The sequence below is a fragment of the Helianthus annuus genome, chromosome 10 (genome assembly GCF_002127325.2).
Source record: "Helianthus annuus cultivar XRQ/B chromosome 10, HanXRQr2.0-SUNRISE, whole genome shotgun sequence".
NCBI lineage: Eukaryota > Viridiplantae > Streptophyta > Magnoliopsida > Asterales > Asteraceae > Helianthus > Helianthus annuus.
The window spans coordinates 47,468,565-47,492,341 of record NC_035442.2 but is presented as its reverse complement, the minus strand read 5'-3'; the positions used below and the strand labels follow the sequence as shown (position 1 = coordinate 47,492,341).

General features: G+C 44.3%; 3 protein-coding genes across 4 annotated transcripts; all 3 read right to left on the bottom strand.

The window, feature by feature from the left end:
* Positions 1-1,650: 1,650 nt before the first annotated feature.
* On the bottom strand, positions 1,651-2,172 carry LOC110882184 (glycine-rich cell wall structural protein 1-like). The gene has a single exon (XM_022130265.1). It carries the CDS (start codon positions 2,170-2,172, stop codon positions 1,651-1,653), a length of 522 nt encoding a protein of 173 aa, XP_021985957.1.
* A 414-nt stretch (positions 2,173-2,586) lies between these two features.
* LOC110885429 lies at positions 2,587-20,498 on the bottom strand. The gene is made up of 2 exons (XM_022133119.2): positions 19,851-20,498; positions 2,587-4,413 (listed from the first exon to the last, which is right to left on the bottom strand). Exon 2 carries the CDS (start codon positions 4,407-4,409, stop codon positions 3,597-3,599), a length of 813 nt encoding a protein of 270 aa, XP_021988811.1. The 5' UTR covers positions 4,410-4,413; positions 19,851-20,498; the 3' UTR covers positions 2,587-3,596.
* Positions 13,042-16,183, bottom strand: LOC110885428. Of its 2 annotated transcripts, XM_035978928.1 has the most exons (5): positions 15,543-16,183; positions 15,114-15,467; positions 13,864-15,038; positions 13,611-13,775; positions 13,042-13,544 (listed from the first exon to the last, which is right to left on the bottom strand). In XM_035978928.1, exons 1-5 carry the CDS (start codon positions 15,679-15,681, stop codon positions 13,485-13,487), a joined length of 1,893 nt encoding a protein of 630 aa, XP_035834821.1. In that variant the 5' UTR covers positions 15,682-16,183; the 3' UTR covers positions 13,042-13,484. The 2 variants fall into 2 exon arrangements, with proteins under 2 accessions (XP_035834821.1, XP_021988810.2); XM_022133118.2 differs by having other exon boundaries at positions 15,114-16,183.
* Positions 20,499-23,777: the final 3,279 nt, after the last annotated feature.

Genomic DNA, 23,777 nt, shown 5'->3' with positions numbered 1-23,777 from the left:
AAATCATTAAAGGATACATAAAAGATGAGTTGGAACCAAGTGATTCCTTCTTGTCTATTTGTTTTTCCTTGCATTTTATTTTTGCTTTTTAGTTTAACTTTTTATAACTTTAGAAACCTTTTCATCAAAGTTTGGTTAGATTAGACATTAACGATAAGCCGATATTAAAAGCTCTTGTGTCCTTGGACGACCTCGGTATCTTGCCATCACTCTACTACGTCCGCGATGGGTGCACTTGCCCTAAATTTAAAACTAGAATTCGTGAGTAAAAAGAGCTAAAATATACCTAAAAAATATACACACCCGCACTCACATTAAGGATCAAGTCAATCTGGCTTCCTTTCATTTAGACAGTATCGCACTTCAACGACACCAGTGGTACACCAAAACACGTGGTCCGTTAACATGGTCAGAATTCACCGCCGCTTTATTGAATCGGTTTGGGCCGACTGATTATGAAAACCCTTCCGAGTCACTCCACAGGCTAAAACAAACCACTACTGTCATGGCTTACCAAAAAGCTTTTGAACGACTTACTCAACGCGTCGATGGGCTACCGAAACCTTTCTTGGTTGGTTGCCTTATTGTTGGGTTAAAGGAGGGGATCCGATTGGAGGTTAAATTAAAGAAACCAAGACACTTGGGGGAGGCAATAAGGAGTTCACGATTGGTGGAAGAGAAATTATCTCTTCAACATGTGAATGTTTCTCCCACAAGTTTGGAGGGGAATTATACTTCCATAGTTAACAATCTTGGAAACATGCAATCAACTAACGGGATACTTGGCACACGTCCAACACTGCCTCTTGCAATTCCCACTCCTAACCCATTACGGCAACTAACTGTTGCGGAGGCCCGAGATCGATGTGAACGGGGGTTTTGCTACTATTGCGACGGTAATGTAGTAAGCCGCAACTTTTTAGGATTAGTGATGCCTGCGAGGTTGGCAACACGGTCCATGTAGATGAACCGCCTAAGATGACAAAAGGTATTATTCAAGCAGAAGTCTTGTTTTTGGCAATCTCGGGTACTATTCTTCCCCAAACTTTAAGGTTGTTGAGAAAGATCAAGACTAAAGATGTTGTGGTGTTGGTGGATGAGGGAAGTACTCATAATTTTATATCTCAAGCATTGGTAGATCAACTGGGACTTACGATAGATTATGATGTAAAGTTTGAAGTGGTGGTTGCTAATAATGACACGCTCATTTGTGCCAGCCGGATTCGGGACCTCACGATTGTGTTTTCGGGTTATACCGTCACTACCTATTTTTTTTTTTGCTTTACCCGTCGCAGCTTCCCCGTTTGTCCTAGGTATTCAATGGTTGAAAACCTTAGGCCTAGTTGAGATTGACTTTCACGACCTTACTATTGGGTTTCGTATTGCCGGTTCCTCGTACAAGCTATACGGTATGAAACGCTTCGGCTTGGATGAACTAAAACCCAGGCGATTCTCGAAAATGTAGCCCAAAAAGCCTTAACCCGTGTTTCGCCTTGCGGACAAGACGCGTTTAGGGGCCGCGGGGGGGGGGGGGGGGGGGGTGGATGAACCATGGGTGAATGAATCCTTTGCGAGACTCATGGGCGCTTAAACTCTATCTGATCCCGAGTTCTACCAATGGGTGAATGAATCCTTTGCGAGACTCGAGTCTCAATTGCAAACCATAATAAACGAGCTCTGTTCGATCCGAACCGCATGGGAAGCCCAATCTTCTACACTTCCACCACCCGTTTCTGCCACCGCACCACCCGTACCACCCACTCTAGTAGCCACACCACCGCCAAAAGTACCGCCACCACCAGTTTTTGGTCTCGTGCCGCCCCCAATTTTCCCAAACAGGCCACCAAAAACCAACTCTTGCATTGTATTTTCTACACCACCACCAAAACAAGCCCCTTCAACCAATTCTTTGACACAAAAAACAACGACCATACCACCACTTATTGCCGCTTCCCCCACCGCGCCACTATCTACTCCGCCTACAACTAAAATAGTCCCACAACACACGCCATTCCCTAAACCTATATCAAAACCCGCCCAAAAAACCACACCATTCCCCGTTGCAGCCATGCCAAAACCCACACCCTCACCCGTACCAGAGCCAAACGATGCACCATCTGTGGTTCCGAACTTGTTGAAGCAAGTTATGAAATCGATTTTTGCAAAGGACATGAAGATAGCGCTAGATGAGATAACCGATAGACGCGAGTGGCGCCCACCTTGGCATCTTGTTAACACCCGATCATAAGTCACTATGATAATCGAGTGGCGTCCACCGTGGTCTAATTGGATTTTCACCTTGAGGACAAGGCGAGTTCGAGCGGAGTAGATTGTTACGTGCCGAACACCCACAAAATCTATGCATTACTATGTTTCATGAATGAAGTCTAATTTGTTTACTGCCCACGTTGTTTGTTGCATATTATTTTCATGTTTAGTGTTTTCCTTGACTAGTTAGTGGATATTAGTGGGTCTAGTGGATTAGTGTTTCCTAATTTGTTGCAGTTAGTTCGGATCTCATTTTGTAGGCTATATAATAGCCAATATTGATTTGTTAAGATATGAATGAAAAATATGAAACTCTAGTTTTTTTTTTTTTTTTTTTTCTAAAATTCTTTCTGGATTTCCTTCTTAATTTCTTTTACAACTGATTGTTGGAACCACATACCATTCACTCCAATTGTAATCAATTTCATAAATTTTAATCATTATTGAATCACAATAATCATAACTAGAGTTTGTTATGTATTTCTTACTAGTTATTACGGTTGTCTTAAAGCACATTAAAACACCCATATGTGTTTAGTGTTTTGAGAGATATATAATAGGATACCTTTAACTTATTGATCAAAAGAAGTCCTCTTCTCTTGCCCATACTATTTGGCCCCTACCCACTTTTGCCAATTATCAGTAATGCCAAAGGTACAACACAAAATTATTATGAGGGGAGTATCAATAATACCAAATGGGTACCACATGACATGCATGCCACGATGCCCGTAAACCCATCTCATATCATTATAACACATGACTCATAAATCACTTTTACAAGAGTCGCTAAAGCAAAATAATAAATCAACGTGACATCTGCAATGTGAAACACACACATAATGTTATGTATATAACAAGAATATACATAATACATAATTGGTACATATTATGAAAGGAATCAGTGTTGTGTAATTGTGTATCCCGTATTGGCTCGATGCTTAGGCCTAAGTGTTGGACATCCGGACAGCGGAAGTCGTCATCATCATATCCGAAACATCATCATCTATGTTAGCGGAAGCCGTTATCGTCATCGTTGTCATATTCCTGTTTGTGTGTGTGTTGTACAGAAAAATAGACAAAAGAAAACTGAAATGGATATTATGAATTGAATATCTTGGTATCGAACAAATTGCCGGTAGGTACATATATATACGGTAATGTTTGGCGGGAGTAACCGTCACTTGAAACGGTGTCAACCAACCAACGTTTCCGTTCATTCATATCTTTAGATACATACATAATAATAACTTTAATTATCCTAATTACACTTAATACATAATAAAATAACTAAATTAAGTTTAATATTCCAACACACTCCCCTAAACTTAATTCAGTTTTAGAGAGTGCTTGAGAACACTTTTGTTGGCCTCATCCATAGTTCGTTCTTCATGTACAGGGCCTTCATCCACAGATTGTTCTTCATGTACAGGGCCTTCATCCATAGTTTGCATCTTCTTCTTCTTTCTCTTTCTCCTAACTCCTCTACTCTTATTAATCCGGTGACAACATTCATTCCATATATCTGCCCATAATCCATGTTCTGTGCCGGTGACGTCGTACTCTGCCCTCGTTCGCTGAATTCCGGTTGCATTGTCATGTTCTTTTAATTTGCAGAAGGCAATTAAGTGTCCCATATCATGACAATAGTAACATCGCTTCTTCGTAAGATCCTTCCTTCGTCGTTCGTTCCTCTTTATCATCCGTCTCTTCCCGGGAACGTGTAATTCTGCGATTTCCAACCATTCCGGTTCTCGTTCCTTTTCTCTGTTCTTATGAACATTAAACATCTCCTGTTGTTTCATACCTTCATTACCGTGAACATTAAACCATTCCGGTTCTCGTTCCAGTAACTCGATTTCGATTTCTAATTTCATTAGAATATTTCGCTTCATTCTTGCGAACATTCGTGATCGCGAAATCGTGCGATCGGGATTGGATTCTTGTCCGTCTCCATATCCCCTGTTTTTGTTCTTCATCCGGATGTGCCCGAAATCGTATAATATCGATCGATCTTCATCGATTTCCCACCGTGGCTCTGATACCACTATGTTGGACATCCGGACAGCGGAAGTCGTCATCATCATATCCGAAACATCATCATCTATGTTAGCGGAAGCCGTTATCGTCATCGTTGTCATATTCCTGTTTGTGTGTGTGTTGTACAGAAAAATAGACAAAAGAAAACTGAAATGGATATTATGAATTGAATATCTTGGTATCGAACAAATTGCCGGTAGGTACATATATATACGGTAATGTTTGGCGGGAGTAACCGTCACTTGAAACGGTGTCAACCAACCAACGTTTCCGTTCATTCATATCTTTAGATACATACATAATAATAACTTTAATTATCCTAATTACACTTAATACATAATAAAATAACTAAATTAAGTTTAATATTCCAACACTAAGCCCGAGTAGTTAAACCTTTGTGTTATAATGGACCTACCGTTACTCGACTTAATTCTAGACGAAACTCTTTGAACTTGTTTAGGGTTTCAGATTTTTCTTTCATGATAAACACTCAAATCAGTCTAGAGAATTTGTCTATGAAGATGATCAAATACTCCATCCTACTTAGCAATCTTTGTTTTAGCGGACCAAATACATCCAAGTGAACCAACTCAAGTGGTGAAGTACGTAGTTTTGTAGGTTACTCAATCAGATGGTTGCTTATGTTCCTTCCCAAACTGACACCCGGTGCACACCTCATCATCATTACATTTAGCTTTTGTAACCTGATCATTAATTGTTCCTCCATTATAAGCCTGAGTTTATTATAGCCAACGTGACAAAGCCTTTGGTGCCACTGATTCACGTTTTGGTTGTTCTTCTTTTCAACGTAGGCAGATTCAGCAGACAACACATATACTTGTTTGTTTGATATGTCCAAGTAATGACATTCGAAAACAGAGGTAATATCTAAATGATTACACAAAGAGCAACGACTATATGTAGGTTGTTTAATTGTTAAACGAACCTGACACGGAATGATGAACGACATTCATTTTTTTATGAATAGTAAGTCTGGGTAATTACTAATCATAATAATTAATGAAGAAACGCGTTTGTGTTTTTTAAGATTTATAGGTTTAAAACAATTGTAACATGTCGATTTGTAAGTTTCGGTACACTCAAACTAATGTGATGTGTTTCATAATTCGGTCCAATCAATTAAATTGGATGGATTAGTTCATTCAGTTTGTTAAATTGAATTTCAGCTGTAAAATTGGATGGATTTAATTCCCTGCTTTGTGACTTTCTTTTTGAATAACTCAATGTCACACCGTCTTAACGATGGCTCTAGCCAAGATTTGCTCAGACTACGTTGTCTTAACCGAGCTCATGCTGGGTTGGTCAGATTTGGTTACGGCGTTCCCCCGGAAACCGTACTGCCTCCACACGAGATGCCTCGCTGAAATAACAGCCGGATGAAAACTGAGGTGCGGCTCAGGATCGAACCCCCTCGGTGGGTTTGTAACCATCATTGCCCAATATCCATCCCAATATGACACAAGTGGGAATTGAATTTGTGTCTCCGTTGGAAAACCCAAGTCTCCTACCACTGCCTCCACACGAGATGTCTCGCTGAAGTAACAGGCGGATGAAAACCGGGGTGCGGCTCAGGATCGAACCCCCCTTGGTGGGTTTGTCACCATCACTGCTGAAGGAGTATGGTCCCAGATCTCGCGTCAGCATTGACCGCGAGTGACCATTACCCTTATCAAAACCCCCACCAGCCAACAACTTGTGCCAATGCGAGAACGCGTCGACACAAGGGTTGAATCCAATCTATCTAGTGATGAAGGAGTACTTACCTGGAACATGAGAACGGTAGAGTGATGCGACATAGCATCACATCTGATGTATGAAAACGGAAGTATTCACAGCGATGCGGCCTCGCACCGCGTCCAGTGAACACTTCTATCAATACAAGGAAGCTGGATAACAGCAACAGTCACCACAGGCGACGATGCGGCCAGCACCGCATCTCGCGTATTTCTTGATCACAAGCAAGAGACGCGATAACATCAGATGTTACCGCAGGCAGCGATGCGGCCAGCACCGCATCCTATACGCTCAACAAGTGGGACTGACACCACAGTGCAAGTGGAACCAATGGCAGTCACCTGTCAGGTCTACGTAAGCGACAGACTGACGTGGCGTCGTCTCCCCGGCCGACATGTCTGACACACCTGCAAAGGTGCAGCATGCCGTCAGTCTATCCATCCACCTCCTCCTTCTCTCCTCGGCTATAAATACCAACCCCAAACCAGGTTTGAGGTATCTCTTCACAACTCTCTCACTACTACTATCTTACTTTGCTTCCCAAGCAAACTACTGATTCTCACGCCGGAGAGTGGTAACAAGGAGCACCCCCCCACCCCATCCTCCTTGTTACGAGTCACGGTTTGTTTCCTTGTGCAGGAGATCAACCCACCGGTGATCCAGCCAGCGATCCTCGAGAGGAAGGGATTAACCCTTCTTGACGAGACCAGTGAGTTAACCCTGCCCGGTTAACCATTGTTTCATCATTGGCGCCCAACGCTACTCTTAGCACTTTTTTGATCATCCTTTTTCCTCTCTCAAAATCATGACTGATCACCAAAACAACACTGGGGATAACCAAAATCCCACAAATCTAAGTCCGGTAGGGGTCAATCCCTCAACATCGCAACCCGGACACATCGGCACGTCCACACAAAGGGGTCCCTCCCTTACGTTTGGACATGACTTATCACAGTATGCATCTGTGATCCCACCAGGCACAGACGTTCATGCCTGGTACGACCAGCAGGCAGCCTTCCTGACAGCAACATACAACCGCGCTTGTGTGGAAGCGCAGATACAAGCTGGGCCTACCCCAGCACCGCACACCCCCGCCAATCGTATTTTACAATACGCAGGCAGGGCACATTCACGTCCAGCTTCTAGAAGCCGACGCGAAGACCGCAGATCATCTTACTGTTCGGTCCACACGATCAACGAGGATGATTCCGCATACGGGTCCCACACCAGGGGACCAGTGCATACCCGCCTAGGTCCCTACGTTGAGAACAGGCAACGATCCGCATCCCGACATGGCTCTGGAATTCAGAGCCGGTTGGGCCCACAACCGTACACCGAAGGGTATGGTCGTACCGACCCGGACGACCGTACATATTGTGGGGATTCGCATGACACCTGCAGCAGACCGGGAGGACGCAACTATGTTCCTCCCACTCACCCCCGCAGTACATACCTCAGGGCTGCAAAGCGCCCTGAGAATAAACCCTACAGACCAAAGGCAGCGGCCGAAAACTTTAAATTCGCCCCGCGAATAGCCCACGCCCATGTTACCACAACAAAATTCCCATTCAACGTTGGGAAATACAGTGGTTCATCCGACCCGGACGACCACATGAACATTTTCATAGGCGCAGGGTGCAATGGCCAGTGGGACGAACCCACTTGGTGCAAATTTTTCCCCCAGACCCTTACGGGTCTGGCCAGGGCTTGGTTCGATTCTTTGCCAGTGGGATCACTGGCCTCATTCGAGGACTTTCATGCAAAGTTCCTCGCTCATTTCAGCCAGCAACGACGTCACGCGCGTGACTCGTTGGACGTCATGAATATCTGGCGCAGAGACAACGAATCCCTAGAAGCATTCGTTGTCCGATACAATAAAGAATGCCTAGAAATAGGCGACGTGGCAGATCAAATGGCACGGAACCATTTCATCAGGGCCGTGAAGGATAAGCAGATGGTTATGACCATCTCCGGCAAAGAAGGCTTGCCTAAAAAATGGGAAGATGTCATGGCCGCAGTCAAGACATATGCCCAGACACAGCGGTCCCTCGAACCGCATATGGCAAAGGCGGAGCACCAGGCCGAAACTTCCAACCAAGGGTCCAAGCGTAACAATAAACGCAACCGGGACGTAGGGAATAGCGATATTTCCAGACCGTATGTCCCGCGGACCAACCCGTTTGACCCGAGGAAACGCAGTCCTCAACGGGACAACCGGGCACCAAAGAAAGATTCTCGGGACCGCAACTGGACCGAGATCACCATGTCGCCAAGCGAGGTCCTTCTTGCAGACCCGCAATTCTTGCGACCGGCCCAACCAATGAAGTCCAAGAAAAATCAGGACCTCACACTCTACTGTGAGTATTACAAGGACTCGGGCCACACCACAAACAACTGCATCAGTCTCCGGCTGGAGATTGAGCGGGCCTTAAAAGAGGGGAAACTGCAACACCTTTTACCAGGTGGGCAAAAACCCACCAAGCGCATCACCCCTCATGGCGAAGGTACCTCCTCCGGAAAGAGAACCATGTACGTGGCTTCCACTCACATGATCAACGGAGGCAAAGGTAGGCCGCGCAAAGCGGCGAGAAGGCCGGACAATGACTGGAAAGACGAGCAACTCGTCTTTCCAAAAGTCCGAGGCGGACCGCGCGATAGGCGCGCCGTCGTTATTTCAGGCCAACTGGCACATTACTGCACCGAGCGTCTATTCATCGACCCGGGCAGTACTTCTGATATAATCTACGAATAATGCTTCAACCAGTTCGACCAGGAGGACAAAGATCGGTTGCAAGCAGTAGATTACCCATTGGCCGGGTTCGCAGGGGAAACTGTCTTTCCCCTGGGCCAGATCACTTTTCCTGTGCGCCTTACCAGCGGAAGGCACACAAGAACAGAAGAGGTGAACTTCATGGTTTTACCTCACACCTCCAGATATGACGTACTCCTTGGGAGAGAATCCTAAGGAGATTTCAATATGATTACATCCGTCCCCCACTCTGCGGTCGGTTTCCCAACCGAATCAGGGGTCGCGATAATATATGCCCGCAGGGACGTCATGATGTCGGACGAGCTACGTCCGACCAAGGTCGCAAGGCCCACCCCCAACAAACAACCAGAAAAATGGGTTCTCAACGCGAGATACCCAGAACAAAAGGTTACATTGGGTCACGCCTTGTCCCCGACCACAAAAGCGCACCTGAAGCAGCTTCTCTTCAGGAACCAAGACATTTTCGCGTGGACGCCCGCAGACATGACAGGGGTCCCGCGTGATATTGCGCAACATCACTTGAATACCTTACCAGGTATCAAGCCGGTGATCCCAGGCCAACGCCACCTTGGATCCGCTAAAAACCAGGCGATGCAAGAGCAGGTCGAAGAACTGCTTTCCGCAGGCATCCTGCGGGAAGTTAAATACCAGACTTGGTTATCCAACCCAGTCATGGTAGAAAAACCGTCCGAGGGCTGGCGCATGTGCGTCGATTACAAAGACCTTAACAAAGCCTGCCCCAAGGATTGTTACGCGGTTCCAGAAATCGACGAAAAAGTCGACAATCTCGCACCATTCAGATGGAAGTGCTTCCTCGATTGCTACAAAGGGTACCATCAGGTACAAATGGCAGTCAAGGATGAAGACAAAACGGCATTCCGCACTCCCACCGGGAATTACTGTTATACAAAGATGCCGTTTGGGTTGCGCAACGCGGGCGTAACTTATCAAAAGCTGATGACACTTTCCGCGGCCAAATAAGCAAAAGTGTCGAAATCTACATGGACGACCTAGTCGTCATGAGCATGGAGGAAGATACCATGCTCACAGACATTGAAAGAACATTCCAGACTCTGCGAAGCGTTAAAATAAAGCTCAATACAGTGAAATGCTCGTTTGGAATGGAAGAAGGCAAATTCCTTTGGTTCATCGTGACTAAAGATGGATTCAAGCTAAACCCGGAGAAAGTTCAGGCGATCGAGCGCATGCCATCGCCTTCATCGATGAAAAAGATGCAACGACTAGCCGGCAGGCTAGCAGCACTCAACAGATTCTTAGCCAACCATGCAGCTAAGTCTTATCCTTTCATCAAGACCCTGCGGAATTGTTTAAAGAAAGAACAATTCCAGTGGACTGCAGAGGCTGAAAGCGCTTTCCGGGAAATGAAGGAGTGTTTGATACAACTCCCAACTTTAACCGCACCACGCAAGGATGAGCCACTCATATTATACCTATCCGCCGCGGACAACGCGGTGGGTGCGGTATTGATAGTGGAACGGGAGGGGGTTCAAACACCCATCTATTACATCAGCAAGATGCTCAACGACCCAGAGATGAGGTACTCAATCATGGAGAAGTTGGTGCTAGCATTGGTGCATGCTTCAAGACGGTTGCGACGCTACTTCGCAAATCACGTCATCACAGTGCTAACCAATTACAGGATCGCCCCGATCCTATCCAAACCTGACATCTCTATGAGATTAGCAAAATGGGCAATTGAGCTGGGCGCGCACACGCTACACTACAAACCGCGCCCCGCGATTAAAGGCCAAGTCTTAGCTGATTTCGCCGCCGAAGTACCGGTGAATCGCATCCAAGAATGCGAAGAAGCACAAAATCTTGCAACAACGCCATCTTCCTCAGAAACATGGGCACTATTTACCGATGGTGCCTCCAACGAGGAAGGTGCGGGCGCAGGTCTGCGACTCGTCAGCCCTGACGGCCAAGAGCTTACATATGCAATCCGCCTCGATTTCAAAAGCACAAACAACGAGGCAGAATATGAGGCCCTGTTAGCGGGACTACGTTTAGCAGTCAAACTCGGCGTGCAACACCTGGAAGCACACGTCGACTCTTTGTTGGTTGCAGGACAAATACGCGGCGACTATGCCGCAAAAGGGGACATCATAATCCTCTACCTCGAGCAAGCCCTGCAACTAACATCCAAATTCGCTTCGTTCAATATCCGACATATTAATCGAAGTGAAAACAAGTCCGCGGATGCACTATCAAAACTCGCATCCACCAGTTTCCAGCACTTGGCAAAGGAGATACGCATCGAAATTCTGCAAAATCCTTCGGTACCCCTGCGCCAAGTCAACGTCATTCAGTACGGTACAACGTCATGGATGACACCTATTATCGCATATCTGCAATCAGGTGTGACTCCCGAAAGCAAGTCAGAGGCACGCAAGTTACAACACAAAGCGTGCCACTATCAAATGAGAGACGGTATCTTATACCGAAAATCATACTTAGGGCCACTCCTGCGATGCGTCAACCCGCAGGATGCCACATACCTCATCCGAGAGATACACGAGGGCATATGTGGCATACATGCCGGACCACGCATGGTAGTGGCCAAAATCATGAATGCCGGGTATTACTGGCCCGGTATTCATCTGGACGCCGTCAAAGAGTTGCGCAAATGCATCGACTGTCAACGTCATGCTCCAAAAACTTTGCGGCCAAAGAACAACTTAGTCCCCGTCACAACCGCATGGCCCTTTCAGAAATGGGCAATTGACGTCGTGGGACCTTTCCCTGACGCTCCGGGTGCGGTTAAATTTATCATAGTAGCGGTTGATTACTTCACAAAATGGGTAGAAGCAAAACCGCTCGCCTCAACCACTGCTATGATAACAAGAAAATTCATTTGGGAACACATCATCTGCCGTTTCGGTTTACCAATGTGCATTGTCACCGATAACGGCACCAACTTCGCTGCCGACGAATTCTAAAAATGGCTAGAAGAACTACATATTGAGCACATATTCTCATCAGTGGCACACCCGCAAGGGAAATGGCCAAGTCGAGAGTATCAATAAAAGTCTAGTCGAAGGCATCAAGGCACGGTTGGGAACAGCCAGGCGTGGCTGGGTCGACGAACTCCCAAGTATCTTATGGGCTCACCGTACAAGCCCCAAAAACAAGCAATGGGGAAACACACTTCAGCCTAGTCTACGGTTCAGAAGCGGTGATCCCCGCGGAAGTAGGTCTCCCCTCTCCTAGACAACATCACAGAACGCAGGATCGATTTGGACCTCTTGTAAGAAAGGCGCGAAAACGCTGCCATCAACGAGGCCAAATATAAATCCAAACTCGAAAAGTACTACAACACGCGCGTCCGCGTTTGTACTTTCAATCCAGGAGACTACGTCCTACGCGACAATGAAGCATCTAATGCTGAGCGCACAGGCAAACTTGCCCCCAAGTGGGAAGGACCCTACCTCATCAAAGAGGTCTTAGGGAAAGGCGCATACAAATTACAAACGTTAGAAGGCGAACCTATCGCACGAACATGGAATGCACAACAGCTTCGACGCTGTTATATGTAAGCCATGTTCTTACATTTTCTATGTAACCTATCGGGCCGCAGGCCATTGGCAAATAAATAAATAAGCAATTTTATACATTATTGCTTGTTACTACTATTACAAATGCGTGTTCCACTTTGCGGCATCCCAAAAACAGATTGGCAAAATCTTCATTCGCGATACCCATACAAAGTGGTAACCACACACAAATATTGTAATAGGCCAGCAAAAGGCAAAAAGACTTAAGTGTTTATCCGGCCGGATAGACAAGTTTTTGTTAACCTAACACAATTCCTGAGCCCAAAAAGGCAAACAATGGAATTGACGCATACTCATACGACAAAGGTATGGAGTATACTTGACCCCATTCACAAATGGGTAGAGTTCCGGATATACAAGTCTTTACAAAGCTTACACAATTCTAAAACCCTAACGGGGTAAATAACGGAATTGACGCATACTCATACGACAAAGGTATGGAGTATACTTGACCCCATTCACAAATGGGTAGAGTTCCGGATATACAAGTCTTTACAAAGCTTACACAATTCTAAAACCCTAACGGGGTAAATAACGGAATTGACGCGTACTCATACGACAAAGGTATGGAATATCCTTGACCCCATTCACAAATGGGTAAAGTTCCGCATATATACGTTCAAACATGCAAGAATTAAAAACACTTGTACAAAGTGAACAACAAACTTTATATTCAAAAAATTCAAGCACCCACGCGATGCTTAACGGATTTACATAGAGTTTCCAACATTTACAAAAGGAAAACAAAAAAGGAGGCACACTAGCCAACCTAAACCCTATTTTGTACCACTGGTTCCTGCATCATCTCGAGCACCACCAGCGGGATTTTCCTCTTCTGCATCAGCATACAGCATCCGCAACCGGTGAACGTAATCCGCAGCTTCTAAACATTCGTCCAACTTCTCCACACAAGAGAGGGACGTATCATAAAAGGAGGCTACATCCGCGTTAAGGCGACCTTCGGTGTCCACATCACGAAACCCGGATCGCTCTGCGGTAAAACCGCCTTCAGACATGACGTTCATATGACTGACACAGCGGCTATAACCAGCTTTAAAACCGGCATCGCGTGCACGTTACTTGACCAAATCCAAACCAGTTGCGGTTTCAGGAGCATCCATGATAGCCTGAACAATCTGCGACAAAAGGATAACAAGGTCATCATATGGCCAAACTTTGATACAAAGTCAGATAATACTTACATATGGGATGCCTTGACTCCGCATCCACTCACGATCAGCCTCCAGTTGTTGAAACGAAGAAGTCAGAGCATCTCTGGCTTCAACGGCAACATTGGCTCGCTCTTCCGCTGCAGTCATGCGGGCTGTGAGGCCAGTGACCGCGACCTCCAGGGTCTGAATTTCAGCCTTTCAAAGAGCAAAAAACAGTTTACTCAAACATCAGTAAACATTCTAAAAAGGCAGAGAAATATAAAACAGAGGTAACGAATCTTACCTGCAAGCTGGCAATAACTTTATCCAAACGGGTGCGCTCAGTATTCGCCTCTTCAAGAGCCTTAGAAGAGCGGCTCTCCCTCTCTTTGGCCTCCTCAACGGCTTTTGCAACACGAGCCCCCGCTTCCTTGGCCTCTTCAAGCGCCTTTACGGCCCCGGCCTCTGCCTGCTGCGCCTTAACTGCAATCACCTCAGCTGCAGCTTTTTCTTTGACCAAAGCAGCGTTCGCTGCCTTGACATTCGTCAACTCCTGACGAACACGAAACAGTGATTCATTCACCTTGGCGCAAGATTCTTTCCACGACTTACGCTCACTAGAAAGAGTTTCTTGCCAACTCTTGCGCTCTTCAGAAAGTAACTTGGCAAGAGTACGAACCTGTTTTAACTCAGCGGTTGCAGCCCACTCTGTCGTCTGTTTCTGCTTCTCAAAAGCAGTTCTATCCCTTTCAAGCTGCTCCGCACCCGCACGAGCAGCCTTTACCAACTCTTCAGCTTCGGCCCGCAAGCGAACAACTTCTTCTTCCCTGCGGCTCAAAACCTTGTAGTCTTCCAAAATGGCATTCGCCATAATGGAACTTCCTACTAGCATTGTAGAAAGTTGGTTGATGCGCAGCTCACGGGGTGCGGCATGGGCACGTTCAACTTTAAAAGGGGTGCCCAGACCACTCAGAATCTCCTTGCACGCAGAGGGGTCGTTGGAAATATCACCCCCCTGCATAACAGTCCAGGGGGGTCGGTGATAAACAGTACTTCGATCCTGGGTATAGGTGCGGTAATAATACTCCAATTCAGACTCCCTAGGCTGAATTGGAGGCCCATCATAACCCGCACCGCCGACAGACGAACCGGTAACCTTCTCACCAACAGAAGACTTCTGCGGCTCAGCATCAGTTTTCCGCGGCTCCGCGTCAGCCTTTTGTTTCCCAGAATCCGAAAACCGTAGATCCATATTATCACCCTCATTGGGAGAGATCAGATTGTTGGAGGAATCAACGGTATCAAAAATCTGGGTCGCGGTTTTGTCCGCAGTACCCTCCGCTTGCGCGGTTGAATCTGGCACCACCTTGACAAAAGGCGTTGAAGGTTCCTTAGACACCCCCGCACCTGCACCCACATCCCTGGTATGCGGGGGAGACAAAGGAGCATCAAAGATAGAAAAATCATCATCTTGAGGCTCTGCAAGAAACAAAGTCAATAGCTATCAAAAAACAAGTTGTACATAACACTTGACACAAGCTATACAACACTTACCAACAGTAACCGCAGGCTTCTTTGGTGTCGGACCAATCCTCTTAGACTGCAACCTCCGACGTTTCGGTCCACCGGCACCAGCGGCCGTCTCCTCTACTAGCCTCTTCCCAACAACAGACTGCGAACCCGCAGCGTTTCCACCCGCAGCTATACCCAAACCCTTAAGGGTATCAGATACTATCACATAATCCTTGTATCTACGGAAAGAAGAGTAAGAGATACCTGCCGCCTGCGGCACCAGATGAGGCACAATAGTGACCTCCGGTATTTTCTTTTGGCGAAAGCGCACGCCTTTCACCACTTGCCTCTTAGGCACACCCTTCGCGTCAGGGTCCCCTAAGGCCCCAAGATCACCTGCATGGAAACCATCCAAATGGCGAGTTAGTGAAACAATTATTGTTATCAAGTAAAAAGGATTCCTAAATTTACCTTTGCCCCGCGGCAACTCAACCGCCAATACGGCCTCAGTAGGCACCCGGAAGTTATCTCGAATGATGACATTAAACTCCTCCTCGCCATCCGCACAAACAACTGTTTCAACCTGACCCCGGAAATCCGAGGCAAACATCCTCCATAAGGGAGCATCCTCTGATAGCGAACGAACAAGTCAGTAAAGCATACGGGGATAAGAAAGTTAAACAAATGAAAAGTACGTACCACCACTTTTCTCCCGCACCACGGGCTTTAACTTCTTGTTCCTCCTTGTCAGCATCATGCGCAACACCCACAACTGTGTGTTGCTCAGCTTCACCCATTCAATGGTCTGCAACCGCAGAAACCACTCCACCGTCTTCAAACTCGGGACTGCAATGGTCTCTGTTATGATCGTCTCGGTCACATTCCGAAACGTCATATTTGCAACAATTGCAGCAGCTTTTATGTAAAAGAACTTCATTTTCCACTTCGTCATACCCCTGGGAGGAGTCATCAGTTTGGGACTACCATCTCGTTGACGGAAAGAAAAGAACCCCAAGGATATCGTCATTTGGTAAAACCGTCGGAAATCTCCAACAGAAGGCTCTATGCCAAGAGCACGAAAGGTTGACTCAAAATTTCGAATCCGGATCATACCCAACGGACTCAGTTGAGAAATGTGGATCTTGTACCACTCCAAAACCTCAACAACAAAAACAGTCAAAGGTAACCGGAGATTACAGTCACCAAAAAAGTCTGCCCACATGGTAACATAACCGGCCGGAGCATCGGCACCGGTGTCACCCTCCGATGGATAAAAGGCCCCATATTCTGGGGGCATTTGAACGTCAAGAATCAGACGATTAAATGACTTCCTGGTCCATTTTAGCACCGGTAAACCACCACCGGAAGCCTCCCCTCTTCTTCCTCTGCCACCACCGGCGATGAAAACTCCGGGTTTTCACCTTCCACATTATGTGGACTTGATGGTTCAGCCATCAGAAATATCGAAGAAACGGGGGAACGTGAGTGGAAAAACTCAACTAAACCTCGCCGGAAGTTCAAAAAAGATCGTCGGAGAAGACAAAGAAAAAGTTTCCCTCACCGGCAAATTTTTTGAAATTTCGAGCAAGTGAGGGGAAACCACGAACAGTTTCCCCTTATATACCCATCGCAATTAATGAGGAGGGAGAAAACGAATCATCACGTTCAAAAAGAACGAATTGCGCGACACCACGTGTCAAGCGCCGTTTCCGCTGACGGTTATCACGCGCGCGTGGCCGCCCACGCGCCTGACATAGGAGACGTTTACACTCTTTGCTACAGTGCATTTAATGCCTCGGGCAGTGCAAACGTCCTTTCATTTCAGCACATGCCAGAAAGATCTCACCAACTTCCACCAACTCACACGTGAGATCAGCCACGTATGCAACAAAAAGCGACTACCTTATCCAATTACAAGCGGCATGCGGTTTCTCTGGTATACCGCACCATAACCCATACCGCATGTCGTTTTTTTACATACCCCTAAAAATAGGCAAAATATATATCTCCACACTATAAGGGGGTATAATACCTTTCCGCACTACCCACGAGCACACGTGCAATATGCGGAAATGACACACACGAGCCCATTCAGGTGTGTCAGATACTTAGAACCAGCGTTGTTCTTTAGACTGAACCGCATCTCAGATACAGGTAAACCGCATTGCCTTCATTCTCTTCAAGCTTCAAATCCCTTCTGTTCGGTTCACAACCACAGAGGGTGCATGAACCCCTTCTTTAACAAGAAGAAGGAAGGTAATGTACGCGCGCGCACATCAGCAACCCTGACTCCTGAACCTTTAAGAGCTACATCCGAGCAACACACCCGTTTCGAGCGAATATGGGAATGCAAAACCGCAGACACTCATGAGTCGTTGCGGACATAACCATAGCTTCCGCAAATGGTTGTTACGGAAGAGCCACAACTAACTCCACATCGAGGAACGAAACTACTTCAAGGAAAAACTCCTCGGTATTGGAGCGTGAAGGAAGGTGCCTAAAAAAGAGATGCGGACAAGATCCCCAATGATCATACGAGCCCTTATCGAACAACAAGCGATCAAACAAACGATAATAAGTCTGCTTATGACTTTGTTACCCTACTTGTAAGTTGGATAGAATAAACAATGGTAGGCTTTACCATGCCTATGATCATGTTTATTTGACCGTTATCCAGAATCACATTGTTCGACCAAACATGGCCAACAATGACGCAAGTACCCAACGTTGTTCCCACAACCGTGGCCAACAATGTCAAGCAACGAGGTAACCGCAAAGGACATGCGGTTACTAGAGAGCTAATGGGAAGAACATGAACACCCCACGAAAGGAATCATCATTAGATATACAATCATAGGAGCAACATGCTCTCTTCTTCATTCACCACTTCAAAGGTTGGTTCGAAGTTTGTGCACACCTTCAACCACCATCTCAGAGATTGGTTCGAAGTTTGTACACTTCCTCCAACTAATTCCCACAGTTGGTTCGGCACACCAACAGGTGGCAACCAGCCAAAGGCTGAGAATTTCGCATCAGACGAAACATTTTCACCGGTACGGAAGAGGCGTCAAATGACCCTTCCAGACCTCCAGCTTGATTTACAAACAGAGAAGACCATCCACATGGTCTAGGATCTTCTCCAGACTCCAAACTACCTTCTAAACACCATAGTCCAGTACTCCTCCCACATACAACTTGCATATGGCAGCAACACTAGACTGGGGGACTTGAAGGGGTATGGTCCCAGATCTCGCGTCAGCATCGACCGCGAGTGACCATTACCCTTATCAAAACCCCCACCAGCCAACAACTTGTGCCCATGCGAGAACGCGTCGACACAAGGGTTGAATCCAATCTATCTAGTGATGAAGGAGGACTTACCTGGAACATGAGAACGGTAGAGTGATGCGACATAGCATCACATCTGATGTATGAAAACGGAAGTATTCACAGCGATGCGGCCTCGCACCGCGTCTAGTGAACACTTCTATCAATACAAGGAAGCTGGATAACAGCAACAGTCACCACAGGCGACGATGCGGCCAGCACCGCATCTCGCGTATTTCTTGATCACAAGCAAGAGACGCGATAACATCAGATGTTACCGCAGGCAGCATGCGGCCAGCACCGCATCCTATACGCTCAACAAGTGGGACTGACACCACAGTGCAAGTGGAACCAATGGCAGTCACATGTCAGGTCTACGTAAGCGACAGACTGACGTGGCGTCGTCTCCCCGGCCGACATGTCTGACACACCTGCAAAGGTGCAGCATGCCGTCAGTCTATCCATCCACCTCCTCCTTCACTCCTCGGCTATAAATACCAACCCCAAACCAGGTTTGAGGTATCTCTTCACAACTCTCTCACTACTACTATCATACTTTGCTTCCCAAGCAAACTACTGATTCTCACGCCAGAGAGTGGTAACAAAGAGCACCCCCCACCATATCCTCCTTGTTACGAGTCACGGTTTGTTTCCTTGTGCAGGAGATCAACCCACCGGTGATCCAGCCAGCGATCCTCGAGAGGAAGGGATTAACCCTTCTTGACGAGACCAGTGAGTTAACCCTGCCCGGTTAACCATTGTTTCATCAACTGCCCAATATTCACCCCAATATGACACAAGTGGAAATTGAATTTAGTCTTCATTGGAAAACCCAAGTCTCCAAGTCTACTTGGAGCATATAAATTAACATAATATTTTATTTTTGTGTTTACATGTTTATATATTTTGTGACGGATACGTGATTAGTATTTTTTTTAATTCATTATGTTGATGTATCATGTAATGTGGCACTAATTATTTTTCTTTCTTGTTAACTGTGTTTTGCATAGGTGGTGATGGGGTGTGCGGGGAGGACCACTGCATAGGGCTCGTGATTTTGAAGGACAATTTTATTTTATTAAAAAAAGGATAAATTACAGTTTTCGTCCTTTTTGTTTGTATAGGATTGCAGTGGATAACCTTTAACTTCAATAATTACAGTGATAGTCCTTTATTTGAAAAACTCATTACAACCTACGTCCTTTAACACCAATCTGGTTTGTTTTAAACGTTAAGTTTAATCATGTGCACCTCATGTGAGAGCAATAAAGTCTTTTTACCCCTTTCTCCTTCCCCCTTTGTAAACCCTTCATATCACTTGATGAAATCATAACAATCTGTCTAAAGTATCTAAATCCACCACAATCACTTCCGATTCCACCTAACCCTCTAGATCCTACTCAATTTTTTCTCCATCACAATTGTCTAAAATAGAATATGTGATTTTGTCACCTGGTTGAATCGACACCCTTGTTGAACTCCACTTAGGTTGCCGCTACTTCCTCAGGTCGCTACTCCAGTAGGAACACTTGATTTGGTCGATAAAATCAACAATTTGAAGAATCTCAAGTCCGATGCTCAACGTCATCCGGTTCCAGCCCTAAATTCGAACTCAACTGATGATCCTCTTGCTTACAGGTTCGGATTTTGGGATGGAGATGGTTGTGGATGGCAAGTGATGACCAGGTTTTGTGAGATCTAATTTTACTGAAGTGAAACAATTTTTCCGATCTAGTTTGGTTTCGAGTGTTTATGCGGTGAAAAAGGTGTATCGAAAAGAGAAAGCATAGCGATGAATTTAGTTTTTTTTTTCAGCGCAGTAAGGCCGTAGAATAAGGTGGGGGGTTGTATTGATTTCTTGAATGAATTTAGGGCGATGAAGGGGTGGCAGGTTGAGAAGGAAAGGGAAAGTTTGGGAATCATTTGTTGAGAAGATAAAGGATGAACACAGGCTAAGTCAATTATTCTTTTAAGTATAATTAGGGTTGTCAATGGAAGTAGTGGCGGTGATAGGAGAGACTGATAGGTGGGGGTTGGTTTAAGAGAGAGAAAGATCTGAGATAGTGAGGTAGAGAACGAGATTAGAATTGTTTATTTTCTTAAATATATTTTAAGTATAATAGTAAAATTACTAACTTACTCTCATGTGCAAGACACATGCCATATTTAACTGAAAAATTTAACTTAGTTAGTGCTAAAGGACGTAAGGTGTTATGAGTTTTACAAAAAAAGGACTGTGACTGTAATTATTAAAGTTAAAGGCTATCCGTTGCAATCCGGTACAAACATAAAGGACGAAAAATGTAATTTACCCTAAAAAAGATCTGATATATATGTTAATTTTTTAAATGGTATACCTATACCAACTCCAAGATATGCTCATTTACAAAACAATTTTTATGGTTTGGAAGTTAGCCCATTGACATTAGCTTTAGTGAGCCCAATACCCATTTGATTTTAAAATTAAATAATAATAATAATAAAACATTACGGAATGACACATTTTTTCGAGCTCGAACAGGGTAATTGAATTCTGAGAAACGCCCGTGATGTTTTGCATCATACTTACTTGTACATTGTACATGGTATGGTACGCCTTGGAAGATTCATAATGGGAAGCTTCAAAAAAGTTGTTACGTCACCTCTCTTCACCAGAATGCTTTGCTTCTCCCACAGCAAAATAAATAAATAAATAAATAAGAGTAAACTACTATTTTGGTACCTGAGATTTGGTCAATTTTTCCACTTTAGTCCAAAACTCAAAACTTTTGCATCTGGGTCCATATGGTTTTAGTTTTATTATCATTTTGGTTCAAAAGTGAAATCAGGTCATATTTGTCTTATAAAATCCTGCTATTTTTTCTTTTTTCCACAGGAGCAAAATAGTCATTTTAATTTTTCTTAACTAAAATAATAAAATTAAATAATCCATTTATATAAAGGACTCTATTACCATCTCATCTTTTTCGACAAGAACACCCAAAACATCAAATTGATTCCTGATTGTTAGAAAACCATATTTGCGTGTTTGAATTCAACTGATTTGAGCAAACAATGTCTACAATTGTGTGCGGAAAGAGATCGTTCTTCGAAACGGTGAAATCGTCAGCAACGCTAAACCTTGGGACTGCTGGAACCTCGGTCTATGTTTTGACCAATACCCGTTTCGGATTAGAGTTATATAAAGACGACATGTTTGTAAATTTAAGGTCTAACGCTTCATCATCATTAAATATAGTTGGTTCGGGGTTCGGGAAAATCGGTGCTGCAGCGTGTCGTGGGCTGTTTGGACGAGGAGGAATTGGGCGGAGCAAAGTCATAACCAAGTTGTCATTTGACCAGTTTACGGGATTTATTCTTGTTCTTCCTAACGGTGGACCTAGATTAGTAAGACCTTGCAACGGAACTTCTTTCCATTTTGCTCTGCAAACCGGGCAGATTTTATTACCGTGTTTTACGATTGAAGCGAGACACCGGAAATGGAATGAATGCGAACATTTGATTGTAAAAACAGTTTAACCTTCTCCTCGTTTCATCGATCTGGTGGTCAGATCTGATCTGATGGTCAACGAAGAACGATGGTCAGATCTGATGGATGGTCAATGAAGAACGATTTCTTTCCGCACACAATCGCAGACATTGTTTGCTCAAATCAGTTGAATTCAAAAACACAAATCTGGTTTTCTAACAATCAGGAATCAATTTAATGTTTTGGGTGTTCTTATTGAAGAATGTGACATGATAATAGAGTCCTTTATATAAATGGATTATTTAGTTTTATTATTTTAATTAAGAAAAATTAAAATGACTATTTTACCTCTAAGAAAAAAAGACAAAATAACATGATTTTATAAGACAAATATGCATGATTTCACTTTTGGACCAAAATGACAATAAAACTGAAACCACAGGGACCCATATGCAAAATGTTTGAGTTTTGGACTAAAGTGGCAAAAGTGACCAAACATTAGGGACCAAAATGGCAGTTTACTCCTTTTATTTAGCAAAAATGCATCTCCACACTCTTCCCACCACATCAGCCGCATCTCCTTCTTCACTCCACGTGAGTTCAAAAACATACATAGAGGTGCTTTTATTAGTTCTAAGTTGTCCCTCACTCAAAAACGTACATTGGAATGCTCTTCTTACTTCTAAGCCTTACCTCATATTCGTTAAATGTATTGCATCTTTTTTGTGAGTTAGCTCAGTGACGTTATATCAAATTTATTTTATACACGACATCAACCATGATTAACTAAACGAATAATTATAAAATATTGCATGGTAAAAATGAGAAAAACAAACATACACTAAAAGAAAAAAAATTAGTGTTGTTGAAGGGTAAAAGGGTAAAAGTAACATATACAAAAACCATGGCAGGGAATAGTGTTTTCCTCTCATTAGTTAAAATGGACGTCCGCCCCTTATCTATTGGACCAACTATTTTATTATTTTATATCAATTTTAAAATTACGGTTTTTACCCCAGTTTAAAATTACGCTTTTCTCCCAACTAAAAAATATAATAACCCTTTTGCCAGCAGCTAAAAATTATGATTTTGCCATCGGTTCAAAAATTACGATTTTAGCTCAGCTTTTTATTTTATACCCGCTTTAAGATTACGGTTTTGCCCCCCAGTTTAAAATTACGTCTTCGCCCCAGTTCAAAATAAACTTATGCTTTTGCCCCCAGCTCAAAATTATTATTTTTCCTTCGGTTCAAAATTACGAATTCACCCTCAGTTTAAAATTACTTTTTTGCCCACAGCTAAAAATAAAATTATGGTTTTCCCCTACCTCAAAATTACGATTTTACCCTTGGTTCAAAATTATGATTTTCCCCCCGTTCAAAATAAAAATATGACTTTACACCCAACTAAACCGAAAATACGATTTCGCCCTCGGTAAAAAAATTACGCTTTTACCCTCAGCCAAAATTACGTTTTCGCCCTAGTTCAAAATAAAATTTTGTTTTTCTCCCGGCTCAAAATTACGATTTTACACCAGTTTATTATTTTATGCCCACTTTAAAATTACGGTTTTCCCCCAGTTTAAAATTACGTCTTTGCCCCCAGTTCAAAATAAAATTATGTTTTTGCCCCCAGCTAAAATTTATGAATTTCCCCTCGGTTAAAAATTCCGATATCACCCTCAATTCAAGATTACGTTTTTTTGCCCCCAGTGCAAAATAAAAATATGGTTTTCCCCTAGCTACAAATTAGGATTTTACCCTCGGGAAAAAAATTTGATTTTTCCCCCATGTAAAAAAAAAATATGACTTTGCCCCCAGCTAAAAATCGTGTCAAGGAGCTGCCTAACACTCTTTTTACTTTTTCTTTCTAGCAAAATTACGGTACTGTTTTTTTAATTGGTTAATAAT